Raw genomic sequence first — 24,692 nt, 5'->3', positions numbered from 1 at the left:
AACACAGGAGGCTGTGCATTGTCAAGGCCTGTGGTCAGTACTTTAGCAAATATGCCATTCCCTCAACTATTCAGAAAATAGACACATACAAAGAAATGTCAAGAATGTCCTTTAATGGTTAAGAAGAATCATATCAGTCTCTTTAAACATTTTTGCTTGAAAAGATTGCCATCTCCAACTTATACAAATAGTCCTGATTAAAAACTCATCTGAAGTCTAAAGAGAGACCATGTCAACCCAGCATTATTTCATCAACAAGGGATTTATTCAATAAGGCAAGTTTCTGTTCAGATGTGGGGAAGGTCCAGGAAGTGCCTAACAACATCATGCAGTTCTACTAAATGAATAGTCTCTAAGTAATCTTCCATAGAATCATCACCTTCTGAAACCTCAGGATCTGCATATAGCCTCTGAAAATATTACGCATATGAATCAATTTCCACAGCGATGTACTTGTCCCTAGTACACAGATATCTAATGAGCAGACTATCTTAATGAACTTACTGTAGGTCCAGCAGGTGTTCAAATGCCTATTTTATTTCTTTATCCTAATCTACTAAAACAGTTATTTCTTCCTGTAATTCTAGTGCATTTGCTTCTTCATTACAGACAACAGTTTATGAGACTGCTTCCAGTTTGGCAATTATTATGAGGTTTTGGCAACAGGCACTGGATTCATCCATAATATGCCCCTTAGCTGAGAACCATTCCAAGTCTACTGTCTTATTGCTACTCTAAATTCTGCATTTGTGGAACAATGACCTTACCTGATAAGTTTGACCTTTGCCTCTTTCTAAAGGACTGAGATTGCCACCTGTCAAGGTTGATCACCATGCAGGAACTGCATCCAAAAGAGACTAAAGGTCACAATAGTCTGATCAGAGATATACTTTGAAAAAATTTCAGTTTCCTCCACTATCTGAAAAATCTGGGCAGAGACAAGAAAAGATACACAGCGCAGAAGACAGATGCAAGTTTAATGTATGTTTACTTGGTAGGTCTCCTGCCAAGGTTCAGTTATACTATCTAGGAATACAGTTTAACTCATTGCACCTTTTGATGGTTTATGAAGAGCAGTCCAGAACAAGGGTCCAGATTCCTTAATGTCTACTCTAAGTGTACATCACTACCATTTTTTTGTGCATTCTAATCACTCAGAAAGGTTACACTAAGTATACATGTAGCCTACACTTTGTGGCAACATTTATAAATCCTCCTAAATAATAAAGGGTGCAAGAAAATCAGTATGAAAAGTAAAATTAGGTGTAAGAAGGTGTGGGCTATTCTTGTGTTGTCTGTTCTCTCAGAATGGTGGATACTTAGTGTACACTTAGTGTAGGTGTTAATGAATCACAGGGTTGGTCTTAAACAATCACCATTGCCCACCAACAAAAATGGAGTGGTAAAGATAACAACACAAGCCCTTGCAAATGACATAGCAAAAGCATATTCAAACTTATTCATTCCATACATAGTAACCAGTTCCACAACTAGTCTGTCACTACATCTGATGAAATCTTCTTGGACTTCCTTACAGCTATTGGAAAGTAAAGAAACACCTCTTACACTGTGATTGCTTCTAGGATAAAGTGAAAGGTTCTGTCTAATTCTGACTTTGTCTTTCTTTCCTTTTGTGAAGTCCATCCACATTCCAGTTTAAACCTTTACTCCCAGTAAAAAGGAATACAACAGCCTGTGTTGTGCATTTTTCCTTTCCCTCTTTCCAAGGTCACAGATCTCAGAAACCCTATCCTTTCTCTACTATTTTTCATGGGGCTTTATAAAAATGAAAACAAAAGCTGTTAAATTAAGATATGTACATGCAAAACTAAATTATTTATGCACACAGCCCTGGGAAATGTCCCTCGTGCAGGCTAGAACAGCTAAAATATAACATTCTCCACAGGTAACACTTCAAACACCTTTCCTAGGTGTGTGCCCCTCCCCAGTAAAACAAAAAGGAGGGAATGATCACTGCAGCTGTCAGCCACTTGTACTTACAAACATAAAAATTAGGACAAACTCAGAGTATACCTACCACTCCTTCAACAGAACCGAGCTACTCATAACAAAAGTCAAGAATGTCCCATCAATGGCAGATATCAATAACATCTTCTGGAGACATCTAAAACATGCCCAGAATTAGCACTGAGAAGCCAGTCATCAAAGAGATCACTACTTGTGGTTATATCCTTCATTCATATGAGCCGCATTCACTAAAACTACAATGCCCTCAACCAGCATCCACTTTCTCAGTAGCCATTGCGATGGTACTAATCTCAGCACATTTGCAGCATTAGCTATTAAAAGCAGCCAGACACTGCACGATTATACTTTTGTACAGCCCCCTCACCATGGGAACGATATGCATAGCAAATACGCAGCTGAATTCATCCATCTTTTTAAGTAAATTCTCTGTCCCCGCTATACCATCCATCATCACATAGGCTACTATTCTGAATACCAGGTTTATAACTTCCTGCTGCACATGCACACATAAATACAGATAAATTTCAACAGTCATAGAGTTACTCAACATGAATGCAAAATGAAGGGGCGCAACCACACAACAAACTGACTCCAACAGTAATCTTTTCATTGTAAAGGATTATTTTTTTTTTAAACAGACCCCATGAAAAACCGCTTATGAGTCCAGACACCACAGACTTACAGATCAGTCACCCACATGTACTCTGTCACAGGTAATGCATTCAACGCCATGCCCATGCTGACTCAAAAGAAGGCTTTCACTACTTTAGTTTTATATTTTTGTGTTCTCCTCTGCACTATTATGGGGGCTGCCTTCAGCAAATATCACTGAACTTGGAGCAGTTCCTGTGCTCAGGTTAACATGATTTGCTCCTTTACTTCCAGTTGTAGTTCAGCCAGTAACTTTACACAAATCCATCCCATTAAAAATGCATTTATTTTAACAGTGCTAACATATTGGATTTATGTAAGGTTAAATGGATGGAACTAGAAGTAGACATATGATCAACAAAAGATATGAGTGGCACAGTGGCACAGTGGGTAGTGCTGTCATCTCACAGCAAGAGGTTTAGGGTTCCATTCTCATCTGGTGTGCCTTGTTTGAGCGGTCTATATGCTCACAGGTTCATAGGTAAGTACTAGGCTAGCTGCTGTTGTAGGTCAGTTTTACGCATAGCCAATTTGACTTTTGGTGCTTGAATTAAGCTATCCTGTTTGGTGTTAGATTATCTTTACCCATCTCATGGTCAATAATTATATCTTAATTTTAGTGAGAATAACTGTGATCGTGCCATAGATAATTTGAAGTGACCCATGCATAAAGACATAAACATTTTGGAGCTGCCTCTGGAACACCTGTTCATCTACCTACTTAACTGAATAAACTACTTGAAACATCAACAAGGCATCTTTATTCTTCCCACAGGGAAGGCATCAGAGAGAGAAAGAAAGAGAGTGAGGCAGAGAGTGAATGAAGCTAAAGTGATTTTATCTGGATTAATCCTTAGTACTGTTTTTTACATGGGAAAAGGGGATTATGGCTAGAGAGAGATCAACAGAAGATACATTTTTACAGATCTGTATGGGTATATAAAATATTTTTCTAGCCTTATATTTACCATCTGTAAAAATAAATCAGGAAGTATATGAAATGTGATAGTCATTTTAAAGCAGATTCTGCATCAGGATTCATGATCCAAGAGTCACTATCTAGAACCTGCAGGTTTGAAAGATATTTTACCCTAAACTTAACAAAAATTACCATTCACAGTCCACATACACATCATTGTATTTAAGCCATCTCTTATGGACATTCATACAAAAAAAAGATGAAAAGAAAAAATTCATTAGCAGTTTTTTGGACATTCTTGTATACCACAGAAAATGTTCATCTTTCCAAGATGCTTACGAATACTGATAATGACTAAATGTGGGGATAGCCTTTGCTTAAGACTTTAAGGTGTAGGCCCTGATGAGTTCATTAAGTGATATACTTTGTGGGAGGCCACGCAACATCACTGTAGAAAATGCAACATAATTGGTATTTTATCTTCTTCTTAAAGAAATAACACTATTTTTTGTTGGATACCTTTCTCGTCATCTTCTTTTGGCTGTTCCCATTAGGGGTCGCCACAGCAGATCATCTGTTTCCATTTCTTCCTGTCCTCTGCATCTTACCCTTCTATGTTCTTGAATTTACTGGAATGCTCAAGCTTAGCATCTGAGGCTCAGTCTTGATTACTTCTTTTTTATTTGCAGAATGTGGCAATTGTATTTAAGTTTATTTTAGACTTGTTAGGTGGAGTGCAGAAATCCCTTTCAGCCATGACCTGTGCCATATGGCAGTAACAATAAGAGGTAATGACAAATATAACTAGTTTTTTTTAATCTAGACTATCAGTAGAAATTGACTGCCTCAAAATCCCATACAGAATTATATATGACATTCAGGAGTACATTTTGTACATTTGTGTATAATGACTAGGGGGCTATAAAAGGAATAGTGCAGTCTAAGAACATAATTGTTTTCATTAAAGGTATGTATATCATGGTTACCCATGTGAGCTAAGAACTATTGTTTGTTATGGTTTACCCATTTCATAGTTACAACTCTATTTATGCTCTACGTTTAGATGAACAAGTAGCTTCCTTTGAAACATTGTCTACTCACTCAGTTTGTTGATATCCTATGGAAGTGCATTCCATGCTGATGGTGAAACTTAATAAAGATTTTTTTTAACCAGATCATTAATAGCAGTTGGCCATTCCAGTGTGGGAGCATCTTTGCAGTTTGATCTAAAAAGGTATGGCTCAGTTTTTATGTGGATTTTTTTTTTTTTTTTTTTGGCTAGTGGAAGACAGCAGATGAAATTTAGAGTTTAATAGTGAGCAAGATCAAGAGAAGAGGGAAGCTTCAGTTAATAATAAAATCCATCTAACCCTTTGGAATATTGTACAGTGATATTATCCTTTAAATGGTTAGACAGCCTCTCTACCTCAGGCCAGTATTCAAGGAGCCACAATCCTCACCACCAACACCATTGACAGATGGTCAATAAAAACAGGAATGTATTTACACAGTATTTTCAAATCCAGCTCTCTGCTGCATCAAGCACAATTTCTTCCATGACCACACAGGAAACACAGTCCAGACCCAGCACTGGACTCTATCTCTTCAGATCCCAAACAAAACTTGCTTTGGAGTACTGTGCCCCAGTTCCAAGTAGCTGACACACCCACACATGAGCATTTAATTTTCACACACACACACACACACACACACACACACACACACACACACACACACACACACACACACACACACACACACACACACATATTCCTGGGAAAGGCTGGCACAGATTTACTAGTTGTGCCTCCTTTCTGCTCAGACAATAAGTTAATCATGCTGCCACTAGTCAACTACCGTAAGGCTCTTACAAGGGTATCCAATTATACTGAGTAAAACCAATACTAATTTAAATGGTAGAGTATAACTAAAGCAGCAATGATTTTTGGAGTGACAGTGGCCACTAAAATAAGCCCAAGTACTCTCAACATGTTAAAAGTATTCTCTAAAAGACCAGCCACAATAAAAGGTATAAAACGTATTTAATAATAAGTAATAAAACAGAAAATATGAGAGTACTAAAAACACAAGACTTTCAATCACAGGAGAAATAAAAATAACACCGTTGGACAGATTCAAACAGATGCAGAAAAACAATAATTAATCTCCCTGTATTTCCTGACTGTCTAAAGAGTAACTTCCCCAGCTAACTTAATTAATACACCAAGGCAAGATTAGATATTGAGGTGCTTACTTCCACAAGGCAAGGTAATGAGCTTCAAAACTAAACTGAACTGAACTAACAAAACTGTGATAACTGTCATAGGTTTTTATATCAGGTTCCAAGGAAAACAAAACAATAGCTGCTGTGGGAGTTCCATCCTCCCAGTATTGGTTATAGAATGACATCACATTTGATCACCTGACTCTGTTACAGTACACACTCAGAGATTTGCTAGGATCTGTTGTATTTTAAAATTATAGAACAATTTAAAAAAACTTCTACTCTTCTCTTCCAGGAGTCTTTGTTTAAACATATACATTTAATCAGTTATAATGACACTGTTGATACACGTTTAACACAAGTATCTGTAAAAGTCAGTGTGATAGTCAAATGACACAACATTATTAACAAAACTCTAGCCAGACATGCTACAACATGTTGCACATGTACTGACTATTCTCCATGGAACAGATGACAATAACTTCACATCATCACATAGGGTAGAATGAAGCTTGTGTCTCAGGACTCATTCTTGTGGAAGCTTCTGCAAGGAAGGATTTCACTTAGCAGTTGCTGCCAATACTGCAGAATATAAAATATTTCAGAAAGGAATCTGGACTTGTGTTTCATTCTTAGAAGCTAGTGATGAACATAAAATGCATTAAGTTACAGCATGCAATTTATAACTTAGCAAAATATTGTGCAGTGACTGTATGTTCCACAGATTTAGAATTAGGTAAGCAAATGTTGAAATAGGTGTTAAGAGCTTAAGAGAAGCATTAGAGAAGAATGGCAGGAAGAACTGTGATGACTTCAATGAACATTTTGAATTGCTTGTGTAATTAGAGAGGTGCATACAATATGAACAAATTTGCTGAAGGAGTGGCACTATGTATTCAACAGATATATATACAGAGGTAAAAGTATGAGTGTAAGAAGCAAGACATAGAGATCAAAAGAGTGTGAAGATTGATATGATATGTCAGATCTATCATGTGTTGGTGCTAAACATTGTACAACTGCTAATGGAACTGCAAAGGAGAAAATGGGTACCTCCCAACACTCAGACATGTGAGAGATGCACTTATATCATCAAACTGGAAGCTACACAGCCTCCAGCGAAGACTGGAGTAGCTGGTCAAGAGGAGAAGGTCAACAACTGCACCACACCACATGGAACACATAGCTCTCCAGAACACCCACCATCACATCTCTCACATAAAAACACAAACCACACACCTACCTTTGTGGAGGCTCATATAGATATTTACCCAAACAGCAGAGACCTCCATGACTGAAACACACTTGACCACCACAACACAGCACAGACCACAGGACACATAGCTCACCTCCACAGTCTGCCCCTCAACCTAATCCCCTAAGGCTAAACATCTTGCCCAACACACTAATCATAGGTCAGTCAATAGTGAGGCACACAGATGTCCCACTCACTAGGTTGAATAAGGACAAGGTAACAGTCAGGAGGGAGAAAAGGACCTGTACCAATTGGCTAGACAGAGGGACCAAGCTAGGAAAGATGTGCAGCAGGTAAAGGTGATAAATGATAATGAGGGAAACATACTCACAAGCGAGGAGAATGTGTTGAGGAGAGTACTTTGAGGGGTTGATGAATGAAGAGAATGAGAGGGAGAGAAGGTTGGATGATGTAGGGATAGTGAATCATGAAGTACAATGGATTAGCAAGGAGGAAGTAAGGATAGCTATGAAGAGAATGAAGAATGGAATGGCTGTTGGCCCAGATGACATACCTGTGGAAACATGGAGGTATTTAGGTGAAATAGCAGTGGGGTTTTTAACCAGATTGTTTAATGAAATCTTGGAAAGTGAGAGGATGCCTGAGGAATGGAGAGAAAGTGTTTTGGTACCGATTTTTAAGAATAAGGGTGATGTGCAGAGCTGTAGTAACTACAGAGGGATTAAACTGATCAGTCACAGCATGAAGTTATGGGAAAGACTAGTGGAAGCAAGGTTAAGAAGGGATGTGATGATTAGTGATCAGCAGTATGGTTTCATGCCGGGAAAGAGCACTACAGATGCGATCTTTGCTCTGAGAGTGTTGCTGGAGAAGTACAGAGAATGTCAGAAGGAGTTGCATTGTGTTTTTGTAGACTTAGAGAAAGCATATGACAGGGTGCCTAGAGAGGAGTTGTGGTATTGTATGAGGAAGTCAGGAGTGCCAGAAAAGTATGTAAGAGTGGTACAGGATATGTACGAGGGTAGTGTGACAGCGGTGAAGTCTGCGGTGGGAGTGATGGATGCATTTAAGGTGGAGGTGGGGTTACATCAAGGATCAGCTCTGAACCCTTTCTTATTTGCAGTGGTGATGGACAGGTTGACAGACAAGATCAGACAGGAGTCCCTATGGACTATGATGTTGGCAGATGACATTGTGATCTGTAGTGAGAGTAAGGAACAGGTGGAAGAGACCCTGGAGAGATGGAGATATGCTCTAGAGAGAAGAGGAATGAAGGTCAGCAGGACTAAGACAGAATATATGTGTGTGAATGAGAGGGAGGATAGAGGAATGGTGAGGATGCAAGGAGTAGAGGTGGCGAAGGTGGATGAGTTTAAATACTTGGCGTCAATAGTTCAGAGTAATGGTGAGTGTGGAAGAGAGGTGAAGAAGAGAGTACAGGCAGGATGGAGTGGGTGGAGAAGAGTGTCAGGAGTGATTTGTGACAGATGAGTACCTGTAAGAGTGAAAGGGAAGGTCTACAAGAGGGTAGTAAGACCAGCTATGTTATATGGGTTGGAGACAGTGGCATTGACAAAAAGGCAGGAGTTTAAGTTGGATGTGGCAGAATTAAAGATGTTAATATTTGCACTGGGTGTGACAAGGGTGGACAGAATTAGGAATAAGTATATTAGAGGGTCAGCCCAGGTTGGAAGGTTTGGAGACAAAGCCAGAGAGGCAAGATTACATTGGTTTGGACATGTGCTGAGGAGGGATACTGAGTATATTGGGAAAAAGATGCTAAGAATGAAGCTACCAGGTAACAGGAAAAGAGGAAGGCCTAAGATAAGGTTTATGGATGTGGTGAGAGAGGGCATGCAGGTGGTTGGTGTGACAGAGCAAGATGCAGAGGACAGGAAGAAATGGAAACAGGTGATCTGATGTGGTGACCCCTAACGGGACCAGCAGAAAGAAGATGATGAACAGTCAGCTGTCTATCAGGTGCCAGAATCCAACAAATAACACACACACACTCACATCACTCCACAACAAGTACAAGTATGACACTGTCATTGTTCATGTGAGTGTGAATGACCTGAGATGCACCTCCCTGGACTACATGAAAAGAGTCATTGTGGAGCTCTTGGATTATGTGGCCCAGGCAGATATGACCCTAACCCTGAGCAGTATCCTACCATCACCCAAAATGATAATGCATTACAAACAAAAAATTATTGACTTCAACAACTGGCTAACTCTCTAGTGTCATTCTAAAGGGATCCAGTATCTGTCTGCATGGAATGACATGATTGACATACCTTGATGCTTTGCCAGAGAATGCCTGCAGCTGTCACCCCTAGGCTTCTGGTTACTGGCTAAGGCTCTTGCCACCCTATAGTCCCTCTTTAAGGCACTGTTCCAAAGACCAAATTACCACCATAACAGCTATAAATAAATGCACTCTGAGGGTCATGCTGCTCAATGATAGAAGTCTAAATCTCAAGATGCACTCACTCAAAGCACTCCTCAAAATGGAGAACATCAACATTTGTGCTTTAATGGAGACCTGGTTTAAAGCAGCAGAAAGCACTCCATGCACTACCAGGCTACAACTCATTCCACGCCTTTCAACCCCGAAACATGGACCATAACTCCAAACGTGGTGGTGTCTCCATATTTATAAAAGATATGCACACCTCCAGACTAGCAGCCCAGCATAATGCATCTGAGATACTTCAGGTACAATTAGCAATGGGTAAGATGGCGATCCAGGTCATAGCCTGCTATAGGTCCCCAAACATGTCCCTAGACTCTCACTCCATGTTCCTAAGCACCCTGGACTCTATCAAGGTCCAACCCAACACTCTCATACTAGGAGACTTCAACTACCCCTCCATCAACTTTGAAAACTACTCAAGCACCAATACACTAGCCCAACGTTTCCTGGAATTCATCAATTCCAATGCCCTAGATCAGCTCATTCTGAGCCCCACTAGAGGAAGCAACATCCTTGACCTGGTTATTACTAACGTAGGCAACCATTGCTCTACACCAGTAGTCAATCCCTCCCTGGTCAGATGCAACCATAAGCTAATCACCATGGAAATCCACATCACACCCACACCCCTCGCAAAGGTAACCACCTTGAAAATCTTCTCCAAAGCTGACGTTGGGCTCCTAAAAACAGAAGTGGCTAACTTCACAGCACCCATGCAAATGGAAAATAGTGGCATGACAGCCGAATCATATACCAATGCACTTTATGAACATGTACATAAATGAATGGAACTAACCATACCCAACAGAACCAAGACACTCTCCTCCAAAAAAGGAAGCTAATCTGATGGTCCGCTGCCATTAATAAACTCTACAACAGAAGGAAGAAACTGTTGCAGAAAAAGGTGAAGTCCCAAGACTGGAAAATCTTCCTGATTAGCCTCAACAAAAAGTTGAGATCCCTCATCAAATCCTCTAAAGCTAGCTATGAAGACAGAATTGTAGCAGACACTAAAAATGATCACAAAGCCTTCTATAGTTATATCAAGAATCTCCACGACAATACCCAGATTTGCTCTGATTTACTGCACAATGGTATGTCCTATGCTAAGCCAACAGATATTGCCAACATACTGGCCAACAGATTCAGTGCCAGCTTTACCCCCTATCCCCCAAAAAGACCAATCACAATGCCGGAAGAATGCCAGGCACCCAACATTACTGCAGCACAAGTTAAATCTGCATTGTCCAAGGCCAAGAATACAGCTTCCATGGGACCAGATAATATCCCTGACTGTGTTCTACATGAACCACAAAGTGAATTGGCACCACATCTGTGTGCCCTGTTCAGTCACAGACTCACTTCAGGCTTTGTCCTTACCAAATGGCACACTGTTATAGTCATCTCTCTCCATATAGGGGGAGTATCTACAGACCCTAAGAATTATCACCCCATTAGCCTGATGAGTCTGATATGTAAAGCTATGGAGCACATCATCATGGACCTGATCAACAAAGATATAGGAAATCTACAAACTGTAGAGACCAGTCAATTTGGCTTTGTGAAAGGGAGATCATGCCTGCTCAACCTGGTTTACTTTATTGAGTCAGTCACCAGGGATGTGGATGAAGGTAAGGCAGTGCATACAGCCTACCCCGATCTGGCCAAGGTCTTTGATACCATTCCTCACTCAGGAATTATTGATAAACTCATCAAGCTAGGCATCAAACTCTATAACACTAGGTGGGTTGAAAATTGGCTCAGAGATTTGAAAGTAGTAGACTCCAAGTCAGACTGCTGACCTGTCATCAGTGGAGTCCCACAGGGATTGGTCCTGGGTCCTCTCCTGTTCGGCATCTACTTCTCAGAACTCCAGGCCAACACAAAGGGACTCTGGCTGACCAAGTTCACAGACAACTGCAAGGTGGGAGCCACTATTAACTCTCCAAGTGATGTAAACATCCTACAGAAAGGCCTCGTTGAGAGCAATGACTGGTGTCAAAACCATGGCCTTAAGCTTAATACCAAAAAATGCATCATCATTCCATTTGGTAAAAACTCAGTTCCCACTAATTACCACATTGATGGGAGCCCATTGAACACTGAATGTGTTATAAGAGGTCTGGGAATGCAGGCTGACAGCAACCTCTCCTTCGACCACCACTTTGCCACTGTGGTCAGAAAGTCCTTGATACAGCTCATTAATAAGGCTTTTGCATCCAGGAAGAAAGAGGTCATTGTTGCTATCTCTACTCTTCCCTCATTAGACCAAAAGTACCTCACTAGATACCTGTAGCAGCTGAACAGGTCACAGAAGTACTTCACAAAGAGGATCCTAAGCATTAAACACATGTCCTACATGGACAGACTCAAAAGACTCCAGCTATTTTCTGTCTCATATCACCTACTTAGAGGTGATCTTTGCCTGACTTACAAAGCCATATCTGACCCAGCTCAGTTAGAAATGCTGTATCTAAAGAAATCCCAATCCCTCTGTACCACATGCTCCAGAGACCTCAATCTCATTACCACAATCAACAGAACATGCTGGAGGGACAGGTTCCTCACCCAGAGACTGCCCATGCTCTGGAATAGACTTTACATATATGTCAAGCAGAGCACCTCAATGTCCCTCTTCAAGATAAATCTTGATGAGTAGATGGGTAATAAAAAGCTCACCCTGGGGATCACTCCAGTGGATCTACTTGATAGAGGCACTGGGAACTAACGTCGGGCGACACGATTCCAGGACACTTCTATGGGCTAGGCTTGTAAAGGCTCCAGAGCCATTAGCCTAATACACATCTATGAACCTGTGAACCTATTAGTGTGACATCCCATCCTCTGGACCACTAATTAAAGAGCTTGAACCCTCACAACTGACACTGGAAAGGGATGTTCACTTGTAATAAAAAATTAATACACACAGTATTTCCAGATGCAGCTCTCTGCATCAAAGAGAATTACCCTTAAGTCACACAGAGAACACTCACAGTCTGGGTCCTGGGTCCTCTCTCTCTCTCCAAGCCCTCAGTAATACTTTCCTCAGCTGAGTGTCCAAGCCAAGTACGCCAATACCCTTTCTGTGAAACCAGTGCCTTGTGTTACCTGCTCCAAGCAGTTGACACACAAATTCTTTGAGATTTGATTTTTGGGAAAGGCTGGCACAAATGTGCTAGCTATGCTCCCTTCTTCTCAGACTATAAGGTAGTTACACTGCCACCAGACACTCCAAAGCCAGCTATTCTAAGGTTCTTACAAGGTTACCCAATTATTCTGAGTGAAATTAATATTAATACAAATGATAGTGTCTGACCAATGCAGTAAAGCTTTCTGGAATGGCAACAGAGTCACCAAAGAGATATATGCACTCTCAAAGGTTAAAACATTTAAAGGACTAGTTACAATGAAAAGTTTAGCTATATTTAACAATAAATAAAAGAACATGAACATACTAAATATTTATTTGCAATAAACACAATAGTTTCAATTACAGGAAATATTAAAATAACACAGATGAATAGATTCATACAGATACAGAAAAACAGTACTTAATGAATCTCGCTATATTTTCCTGACTGATCTAAAGAATTACTATTCCATGGTCACTTACTGGAGCAAGGCAAGGTGAAGTAAGTGAGTGATCCTTGTATGACAGGTTCCAAAAACAGACTACAATGAGACTTCAGTCTCATCTAGTATTAAAATATCATTTTGGTGCTAGATTACAGAATGACATCACACACATCTGGTCACCTGTTTTCTGGTTCCCATACTACCCCCATTACTAGAAGCTGCCAGGATGTAGTACAGATTTGTTACCTTACACATCTAAAGGTTTGCTAAAACTTGTTGCAGCTTCTGGAAGTCATACAATTATTTCAACACTTCCAACCTTCCAGAGTAGCAATTAGTTCACTCCTGAGAACAATAAAACAAGGATTTCATGTCTTTGGTTTCACAGACATTTCATCTCTATCTGCAAACAGAAAACAAGACTGTAACATGCAGTCTTTATGGCCTACCCGGTAATTTAATTTCAAACTATTTTTTCAAAGTTAGCTGGACTGAAACTAACCATCTTACACCTTAGGACTGCAAAACGTTTGCAACTCTTTACAAGTATCAGCTGTTGTATCTATTTATCTATCTGTCTATGGAGTGGGAGCAATTATTGTAAGTTTGATCATATTTGGACAATGACTTATGTAAAGTTACTTCACTATGTGAATTTAAAAAATTATAAATATGGTTCAAGGCTGAACCACACTAGTTACTGAGCTCACTGTTGAGCTTTTAAATGAACTCTTTTTCTTCTGTGTCTGATTCCCAATGGTAAAATACTGGGGTGGCAGGGGTGTATTAAAGTTTCACTCTTTGCCATTAATTTGTTCTTCCTGATAGTTATTAATTTATTTTTGTTTCTCATATTCAGCAGACAACAATCTTAGCATTAAACAACAGAAAACACAATTTAAAGTCTTGTAACCCCTGAATGAGGCAAGTATTAACAGAAGAACTGCATCACTGAGGAATAACGTGGAAGTTCACTTACACATATCATGTTCTCATAATAGTTATACACAAATTCTGTCGATGATGATCGATCAGTCACTGTTATAGAAACTTCTGTTTTCTGAGCATGGAGTGTGCCACTGTCAACTGGTAGACTTTGTCTGAAAGAAATAATTTTAAAAAGTTAATGTACCAAGTCTTGCTTAATCAAATTTAAAATATAGTGAACGGCAACGTAATATAGAGTTTACAATCCATAAATGCATTACCTATGCTAAGAAGATAAGAATAATGTACATGCAAGATGTGCTGTATCGTAAATATATTAAGAACATACCTCTATGTGCTTTATGTAACTATGTAATCAATAGTGCATGGCATTTTACTCATTGCAACTCTAAGTAAATATAGTCCAAAATATGACACTTACCACTCTGTGAAGTCAATTAAAATAACATTTAGTAACCTTTAGTATTAAAATACAACAGCTGAATAAACTGTGCTTACAGTAACATGACTGCTTTGCCAGGGAAGCAAAATACTTATTGTAGTGTTGTGTCTGCTGAATGTACACTAGTTGGGGTTGTTTTGGCTAACTTGTTTGCCAAGAAAAAGCAGAAGAGGCAATAAGACTAGAGAGAGTTCATTCTTGATGGCAGCTAATAAGCAGCAGCTGCCTGTAATTGTATATTGCAGTCACTACTTCTTGAGGGATTTTTATTTCTGACCTGTAGGTCTAGGGAGAGTTCTGAAGATGAGGAGTCTCTAGGAAGCTACTTTGAAGGACAAAAACAGTCTGGAAGCTGTCTCTAAAATCTCAAAAAGAAAAATAAGCCATTGCCCTGCAAGAAAGAAACTAAAATAACTACTTTGTATGGTTTTGAACAGCCTTGGAGAGAATGTACTGGCATTTGTGAGTACTATTTGCTTACAGGCCAACTTTGAGAAAAAAAAAAACAAAACAAAACTGTGCAACCAGTTTTGGAATGGTATTCACCAGAAAAGAGGCCACACACAACTGAGCTTTTGAGAAATATAAATACACTGTTGCAAAATGACTGAACTATGTGCAATAGCATTTTAAAATGATTAGCAGTGCATTAATGTCTGAATACTTGGTTTCTCTTATTCCTCATAATTTTTTTCTGTACTCCTTGTAAATAATCCTTGGGGATTCATAAAAGTCATTGTGTTGTGTACAACTTCTGTACATATTGCAGTAACCATTTTGAATTCAGAGACAGCCATAACACAGTGCAACATGGTTCTCTAGCACAAAGACATGCTGAATTACATACAGCTGGCTCCTCAGCCATATTGTATACTAATGAGGGCGTCTAGGGGAGAGTCACAACCTAACTAGCCTTGTACTATGTCTTCTGAAACCATCCCCAGGAAGACATCTACATACTGAGTGTTTCATAAAATCTCTTGGATGTATAGGTCAGCATGGCATGGCTGGCACTATCCTGTTGCATTAGTGAACTTTGCAAAAAGGCCATGTTCATCCATTGAATCTTAAAATACAATAGCAAATGGGGGATAGGGGAACCACTATCTACCAAGGATACTACACTTGTGCTGTAGTGATGTTTAAACTAGTACAGGGATCTGTAGTAGGGGGAGACTTTAACCACCATGGATACTACACTTGCACTGTAATGGCACCTGAAGCAATAGAGATATCTGGGGTGGGGTACCACTAACCATCAGAGACAATACACTAGTGCCTTAATGGCATGCAATCTAGTAGAGGAATTAGGGGGTTGGAAAAAATACTGGACAGCAGAGAGTACTCTAAACTTGTGTGCCTTAATGGCAATTAATACTGGTACAAGGACCAACTATTCACCAGGGATATGACTTGGCAACACAGTGCTGCATTTTTTCATTATGACATAGAGCTGCGAAAGGAGATATAGATAAGGGAAGACAACTCAGGGACAGGTACAAGTATGACTGTGGTGTAGTGTATGTGTGTGTGTGTGTGTGTGTGTGTGTGTGTGTGTGTGTGTGTGTGCGTGTGCGTGTGTGCGCGTGTGCGCGTGTGCGTGTGCGTGTGTGTGTGTGTGTGTGTGTGCCTGTGTGTGTGCATGTGAGAGAGAGAGTGACTGAGGTGAATGAAGACCATACCTACAAAATGCAGCTGCAGCAGTTAACTTCTGCAATGCTGCAGTGCGCAGATCAGCAATGATATGCATGTTGCTGTAGTTAATGGTGGTTCAGAGAAATGCAAATTAGCTCATAAAGAGGTCTTTCCTCATTGTGGCTAACTTTTCTCTTAATTGAAAATTACTTCTTTGTGGGAGTAGGGCTGTTTTAGTATGAGACACTTTTACAAGGCTCTTTAATGAATCTCTAGATTTGACTTAAAACTGAGAATCAAAGGTCTAGAGACTGTCTTGCTAATGTAAGCAGAGTAAATTACTGCAACACACTCAGGTAGGACTAAACACATATATAATGGAATGCTTTAATTACTCAAAGTAATTATATCAGACTGGTTGCCTATGTATTGATGATTAAAGGAAAAAAGGGGGCATTGAAAGTTTGACACCTAAAACCCACAAATAACCAAAGAAATTGCTTACATTGTGTTAAAGGTTGGGCTGAAAAAAGACTGGAATATGTCTCGCAAAAGTATTTCAAATTTTTATTCCTTAAAATCAGTTAAGCACTTTCTTCCCTTTTAATTTTTAGGGCTTCAATAGAACCAACATCATCCAGCATTCCCCACTCCAAGCTGTGCATTCTGCATGTATTTTAATCTTAACACCTATCCCTTTTTAAGTGGAGCAGTCTCTATTTAGGCATCCTGCACAAAGGGTATAGAAGAACAACAGCAGCAGGTCTAGCCACTCTGTGGTGTGAACATTGGTTCTTGTTGATTGTCAGTGTTGATGTAAGACCAAGAAGTCTTCTGCAAAAATGGGAAAAAGGGGTTGTGGATGGATGGATGGATCTTGTACACCACCACAGAGATAAGAGGAAATCATCTGTAGTATGAGTACCTTTGGCCAAGAATTTGAAGATGGCTAGCTATTTAAAATACGTTTCAGAGTTTTACATTTTTTAAGGTTTCCACATGGGTTTGGAGTCATCAATATATAACCGACACTGCTTATCAACTAAACAAATCCTTGAGTATGCAGGGACACCTTTCTATATATTTGCCAATAAATTCTGGTGTTCCTCAATGATCAGACCTTGGTCCAATTGTATTTATTGCAGTGATTGTCAGATTGCCATTAAATAACTCATACTGGATCCGTAATATGCTGATAATCTTAAAATTGGATTTAACAATCATTAATAATAAAGATTTTGATATCTTGCACAAGTATTTATATGAGACAATGTCATGGGCAAAATGTTGGATTTAAGTTTTATTTCAGATAAATGTTTCATTTTATACTTAAAAATATGGTAAGTAACTAAACCAATTTATGTTAATTGATTACCTGTAATATCAGAAGAGCATTATAAGGATTTAGGGATTATTTAGATAATAACTTTAATTTTGAAAAACATGTGGATACGATTTGTGCTCATACAATGAAGCAAATAGGTGTCATGATGAACAACCTTATAACAAGTGATCCTGATTACTTTTCTAATCTTTATAAGATATATATAAGACGAATTATTGAGTACAGTAGTAATTTTTCTATGTATACAAAGTGTCAGCTGAAATTGGTTGATTGCATGCAAAGGGTTTTTACAAGAAAGGCTTTATGGAATAATGATCCAAGTCATTCCAAGTGTTGTAGATTACTATATCTTGTTACAGTGCATTATTAGTACAACAGAGGGAAATGTATTTTAGCATAAAGAGCATATCATGACAAAATGATACAGTTAACTTTACATACTGATATGGCACCAGTAACAATCTTGTTACAAAACAATAGTATAAATTATGTGTTAAAAAGTGCAAAACTTGTAGAAGGTTTAATTTCATAGCTGTTAAAATACCAGTATTGTATTACTGTATGGTGTGGAACAAATTGCCAATAGTTTATTAGACTTTAGAAAGAATCCTGATTTTTTAGTGACAGAATCTATGATCCAGATTTTGTGGAAATAGTGTTTCTCAAATGTTTTTGACCTAAATTAATGTTTTTAAACTAAAATACTGTCATACTTTAAACTTATAAAATTTATGAAACTTTTTAAACACCCAGTGTAACCATATTGTTTTCTTTTTTTGGGGGGGGTGTTATCCTAGACATGAAGTGCTATGTGTATTGATCCACTGAGGAAGTGATTGTTTTTTTATTTTTTTTTTTGAGAATTTCTTCTTCAGACAGGCTTAGGGGTCTTTCTATGAATAGGGAATAAACTCAGACCCTTGGAGCATCTCAGGTTAGCAAAAATAGCTTGGGGAAGGGTATATTACTCTAAACAGGTCACTTTTTCATAACACTTTGGACAGTATTTGTAGTTCATCTCATTGCCTTCCCAGTCTCCTCCAGCTAAGACAGATAAAAGACTTCAGAAAGCTTGCCTCTTTGATCATACATATTATTATAATAACAACCTTATAATCATTATAAATAAATAGTTGTTCTTCATCCTACATGTTCAATCATCTATAAAAGAAAATATACCAGTATTATGAACTTATCATTAAGAACTTAATACTCAAGATCCAAAAAGTTTTACTGCTAATATATGTTGCTCTGATTAGATCATTTATTGAATATGGTTTGTATTTGCCTGTACTCATTTTCTCAAATTATGAAATTAGAGCTAATAAAGCATGCCTGCATGTTTTCACTCAAAAAAAATCATATTCACAGGAATATATCCTATGCTAAGAGATTGAAGATTGAGATTATCCTCTGTCTTTTATAGACTTACAAGGTGTGATCATTTTAAAGATCGAATTCTATTCATAACATCTCAGCTGCTAACTTAAATGTGACACTAATGAATCATGGCATTAATACCTAGAATAATAAACTGCTACTGCATATTAATTATGCAAAGTCTCAAAATATGGGCAACATTTTTCTCAGTAAATGTTGATGTTAGAAGTTAGAGAATCTACATCATTTTCTGCATTCAGTCTTGGTTAGTCAGCTTTATGTGGGCACACAGAGTTAAACATCTGATCCAGTATCTGTCTGCTTGGGATGACATGGTCGACAGACCACGATGCTTTGCCACAGATGGCTTGCACTTGTCGCCCCTGGGATTCCGGATACTGGCTAAGGCTCTTGCTGCCCCTATAGTGTCTTTTTTAGGCAATGTTCAAACAACAAATTCACCACCATAACTGAAACAGGCAAGCAAACACTGAGGGTAATGCTACTCAATGCTAGAAGTCAAAATCTCAAAATTCACTCACTCGAGGCACTCCTTAAAATGGAGAACATCGATATCTGTGCAGTGACTAAAACCTGGTTCAAGTCTCCAGAGAGCACCCCTGCACTACCAGACTATAACTCATACCACACTTTTCTGTCATGTAACCTGGACCGAAACACCAAAGGTGGAGGTGCGTCCATATTCATTAAGGATATCCACACTTCCAGGTTAGTTGCTCAGCATAATGCATCCAAGGTTATCCAAGTGCAACTAACTCTGGGCAAAACTGCAATCCAAATTGTAGCTTGCTACAGATCCCCCACCATCCCCTAGGATTCCCACTCCTCTTTCCTTGATGTACTAGAAAATATTAGGGTTCAACCAAACACCCTAATAATGGGTGACTTCAACTACCCCACCATTAACTAGGAAAACTACTCGAGTACCAACTCTTTAGCTCAACGATTTCTGGAATTCATAAACTCAAATGCCCTGGATGAACTTATCCACACCCCCACCAGGGGCAACAATATCCTAGATCTAGTCATTGCCAACATAAGTGACCGGTGATCCACACCTGAAGTCAACTCCTCGTTGGTCCAATCCGACCATAAGCTAATCACCCTTGATATCCACATCCCACCCCCACCCCCCATTAAGGAAACCACAGTAAAAAATTTCTCCAAAGCCAACTTCATGCTTCTTAAGACAGAAGTGGTGAACTTCATGACACCCATACAGATGGACAATACAGTTACAACTGCTGAATCCTACACAAATGCACTCTATAAGCACTTACACGAGTGCATGGATCATGCTGTCACAAACAGAACCAAGATGCTATCCTCCAAAAAAGGAAGCCAATCTGGTGGTCCCCCACCATAAACAAACTGTACAACAGAAGGAAGAAACTGTTGCAAAAGAGAGTGAAATCCCATGAGTGGAGAAGCTCCCTGGTCAGCCTCAGTAAGAAGCTGAGATCCCATATAAGATCCTCCAAAGCTAGCTACGAAAACAAAATCACCACTAATTCTAAGGACAACCACAAAGCATTCTATAGCTATGTAAAGAATCTCGATGGCAACACCCAGATCTGCTCTGAGTTACAGCACAAAGGCATGAAAATTACAGAACCAACTGATATTGCCAACATCCTGGCAGATAGGTTCAGTGCTAACTTTAGCCCCCCTCACCCCCTAAAGGGCCCATATCTATACAGGAAGAATGCAGAGTCCCTGTAATCACAACTACACAGGTAAAAGCTGCACTCTCTTAAGCAAAAAAACACAGCATCCATGGGACTGGACAACATCCCAGGCTGCATTTTACACGAACTTCAGAATGAACTGGTTCCCCACTTAAGCACCAAGTTCAATAATAGCCTTGCATCAGGCTTTGTGCCCACTGAATGGTGCATAGCAACAGTTATCCCACTTCACAAAGGGGAAGCCACCATTGATCCCGGGAACTATTGACCTATTAGCCTGATGAGCCTAGTCTGCATGGCCATGGAACATATCATCATGGAACTCATAAACAAAGACATTGGTAACCTCCAAACTCTGCTTCCCACCCAGTTCGGGTTTGTGAAAGGCAGATCATGCCTCCTGAACCTGATCGACTTCTTTGAGGCAGTCACCAAAGCCGTAGATGAGGGTAAGATGGTTCAACAGCCTATCTTGACCTCGCCAAGGCTTTCGACACCATTCCTCATTCTGAAATTATAGCTAAACTCACTAAACTAGGTATAAATCCCTACATCGTAAGATAGGTTGACAACTGGCTCTCTGAAAGAACCCACACTGTAAAAGTTGCAGACTCCAAATCTGACCTCAAAGCAGTGACAAGTGGAGTACCACAGGGTTCCATCCTGGAACCTCTCCTATTTTGTATCTACTTCTCTGAAGTACAGGCTAACACAGAAGGCCTCTGGCTAATGAAGTTTGCAGATGACTGCAAAGTAGGAGTCATAGTCAAGTCCCCAAATGATGTGGACATCCTACAGAAGGGCCTCGCTGAGACAGATGCCTGGTGTCAGAGCCATGGCCTCAAGCTCAATGCCAAAAAGTGCAGTGTCATCCCCTTTGGTAAAAATTCTGTTCTCATGAACTACCACATAGGCAGCAATCTACTTAACACGGAATGTGTGAAAAGAGACCTTGGGACCCAGGTGGACAGTAGTGTCTCCTTTGATAGTCACATTGCCACAGTAGCAAGGAAGTCCTTCTATGTGGCACACCTCATCATAAAAGGGCTCTCATCCAGGAAAAAACAGGTCATTGTTCCCCTCTACTCGACACTCATTAGACCCATTAGAGAGTACAAGCCCCTTTTGGAATGTACCTCACAAGACATCTGCATCAGCTGGAAAGGCCACAGTATTACCTCACAAAGAGGATTACTGGCCTCAGACAAATGCCCTACACTGACCACCTCAATAAACTCCAGCTTTACTCTGTAGCATATCGCCTGTTCCGAGGTGATCTCTGCCTATCATATAAAGCTATGTCAAACCCAGAGCTGTTAGTCATGCTACACCTAAAGAAATTCCAATCCCTCCGAGCTGCATGCTCCAGGGACCTAAACCTTGTCACCACAATAAACAGGACATGCTGAAGGGATAGATTCCTGTCCCAGAGACTTCCCATACTTTGGAACAGGCTACCCATCTATGTCAAGCAAAGTTCTTCATTAGCACTCTTCAAGTAAAATCTTGATGAGTGGATGGAAAATAGGAAATACACCCCGGGGAGCACTTCTGTGTCTGCTCAACAGTGGCACAGGAAAATAACTTTCTTGGGTGGCGTAAGCCAGGGAACCTTGTTGGCTAGGCTTACATAGGCCCTTGGGCCAATAGCCTAGTACCTACCTATGAACCTATGAACCATTATATGTTGGTCACAGACTCTTAGAGGATCTTTTATGCCTGAACTTTGAACATTGAATAAAAACGTGACACTTCCTCTTGACATTCTGGTTAACATCATTAATCATCTTGATAGTAGCTCTAACAAGGCTGTATGTGAGGAAGATATGCTGGTGTCTAAAGGCCCACTGACAACAGCACTTGTCCTCATTGTATATAGTGTGTGCAGTCCTCTCAAATATACTATAGGATCTTTCTTGATGGTTAGCTGATGTGAGGAGAATTCAGACATGCCTTTCTCACAACTATCTCACAACAAAACATTGAATACCAATGTTTCCAAGGCTTGGGGGCCTGGTTTGGGAAATCTCATGCTCCAGATCAGGTAGTACAGAACCCAAAAAGACCAGTAAATCAGTCTGAAAGAGGTAGTAGCAATGATTGTGTTCCTGAAGGTTTTCTGACCTATCTATAAATCGAGGGTGCTGCAGTTAGAAACAGATAATGAGCAGGGGGCACACATTCGTTCTCCCTCTGCACATTATTGTCAGCCAAATTATAGCCACTGTGACAAGGTCTCTGATTGGCAGTCATGAATGGTGCCAAATTAAAGCAGCATTCAAGCTCCTAACTGGCACACATCAAGTACTATACATGGACTTATTCACCTCACCATAGAACTACTTCACTTTTATTGCAAAAGGCTTCTATGCATTGGCACGTATGCTTATTCGTCCACATCCCCAACCAAGAATGCTCTAAAACGTAAAGCCAAAAAAAAAAAAACAAGAATAAGTCTAGTTACCCCCTGCCCCCTGGACAAAACAGCACTAGTTTGCTATGGTGTTGCAGATGACAAAAAAAACAGTATTCAGGCACTCTGACCACAGACCTGCTCATGAAATGTCCAGTACCCTGTTAAATCCAAATTTGCAGGAGCACCTACTGACTGTTTGGATGATCTGAATCTGATTTCTATCAAGCACTTTTTATGGGGTCTGTCACAACTGCTCACATGCTAGTAACTTGCAACACACCTACTTCTTGCAATCTGCGTGACAAATTACGTACTTCAACACCCACTAACCAAACCTCCCATTTCTATATAGTCCTCCCAATACCTGACCCTGTAAAACTAAATAGCCATATCAGAACCTAAACTGTAACCCAAAAACTCCTACCCATTTGTCAACCAGAGTCCTTGCTCCCTTACCTTAGACCTCTACTCCCACATTCAAACCTTAAACTCTCTATTCACTTCTTAAAGCTAAAACAATCTCCAGTCAGTTTCAACAATGCATGTATATTCAAAGATAAATTAAAACTGTTACTTCCTGACTCTTGTTAATGGTCCTGCTATTCCCAGCCTAAATTATTTCTGAACTACCTCTCCTACGTATACATAAATGTCATTGAGTTTCTATTTTCTCTTATTTTTCTGTCTTCTACTCTTCTTTTGACAAGATGCATATAATTATATCTGACCAAATGAACTACTGCTGATTATCTTGCTGCAAAATATACTTGTATAATTTACAACTAATTGCTGATTTCATTGTTCCTTTCTATGTAATGCAACTACAATTACTTGAGCATTCTGTATGTTGTATAAGTACTACTGTAAATAGTTCTCATGGAGCTTTGTATGTACTGCTGCATGAGCATTCTGCATGTTGTGTAATTACTACTGTAAATAGTTCTCATGGAGCTTTGTATGTACTGCTGCATGAGCATTCTGCATGTTGTATAAGTACTACTGTAAATAGTTCTCATGGAGCTTTGTATGTACTGCTGCATGAGCATTCTGCATGTTGTATAAGTACTACTGTAAATAGTTCTCATTGACTTTGTATGTACTGCTGCATGAGCATTCTGCATGTTGTATAAGTACTACTGTAAATAGTTCTCATTGACTTTGTATGTACTGCTGCATGAGCATTCTGCATGTTGTATAAGTACTACTGTAAATAGTTCTCATTGACTTTGTATGTACTGCTGCATGAGCATTCTGCATGTTGTGTAAGTACTACTGTAAATAGTTCTCATTGACTTTGTATGTACTGCTGCATGAGCATTCTGCATGTTGTGTAAGTACTACTGTAAATAGTTCTCATTGACTTTGTATGTACTGCTGCATGAGCATTCTGCATGTTGTGTAATTACTACTGTAAATAGTTCTCATTGACTTTGTATGTACTGCTGCATGAGCATTCTGCATGTTGTGTAAGTACTACTGTAAATAGTTCTCATGGAGCTTTGTATGTACTGCTGCATGAGCATTCTGCATGTTGTGTAAGTACTACTGTAAATAGTTCTCATGGAGCTTTGTATGTACTGCTGCATGAGCATTCTGCATGTTGTGTAAGTACTACTGTAAATAGTTCTCATGGAGCTTTGTATGTACTGCTGCATGAGCATTCTGCATGTTGTGTAAGTACTACTGTAAATAGTTCTCATGGAGCTTTGTATGTACTGCTGCATGAGCATTCTGCATGTTGTGTAAGTACTACTGTAAATAGTTCT

At 39.5% G+C, this 24,692-nt stretch overlaps 1 protein-coding gene across 17 annotated transcripts in view; it reads right to left on the bottom strand.

Moving 5' to 3' along the window:
- The window catches only part of LOC122815694 (mucin-19-like), a 505,085-nt gene that overhangs the window by 440,720 nt on the left and 39,673 nt on the right, over positions 1-24,692 (bottom strand). For all 17 annotated transcript variants that reach the window (XM_044088394.1, XM_044088400.1, XM_044088403.1 and 14 more), the window contains exon 4: positions 14,031-14,151. In XM_044088394.1, coding sequence (XP_043944329.1) covers positions 14,031-14,151 — 121 coding nt within the window. The remainder of the gene's footprint in view (positions 1-14,030; positions 14,152-24,692) is intronic.

Source organism: Protopterus annectens, chromosome 11.part0 (assembly GCF_019279795.1).
Source record: "Protopterus annectens isolate FY-2018-M chromosome 11.part0, PAN1.0, whole genome shotgun sequence".
In the NCBI taxonomy this organism is placed as follows: domain Eukaryota; kingdom Metazoa; phylum Chordata; order Ceratodontiformes; family Protopteridae; genus Protopterus; species Protopterus annectens.
Note: the sequence above shows the minus strand (reverse complement) of the source record. Positions and strands in the feature narration are given on the sequence as shown.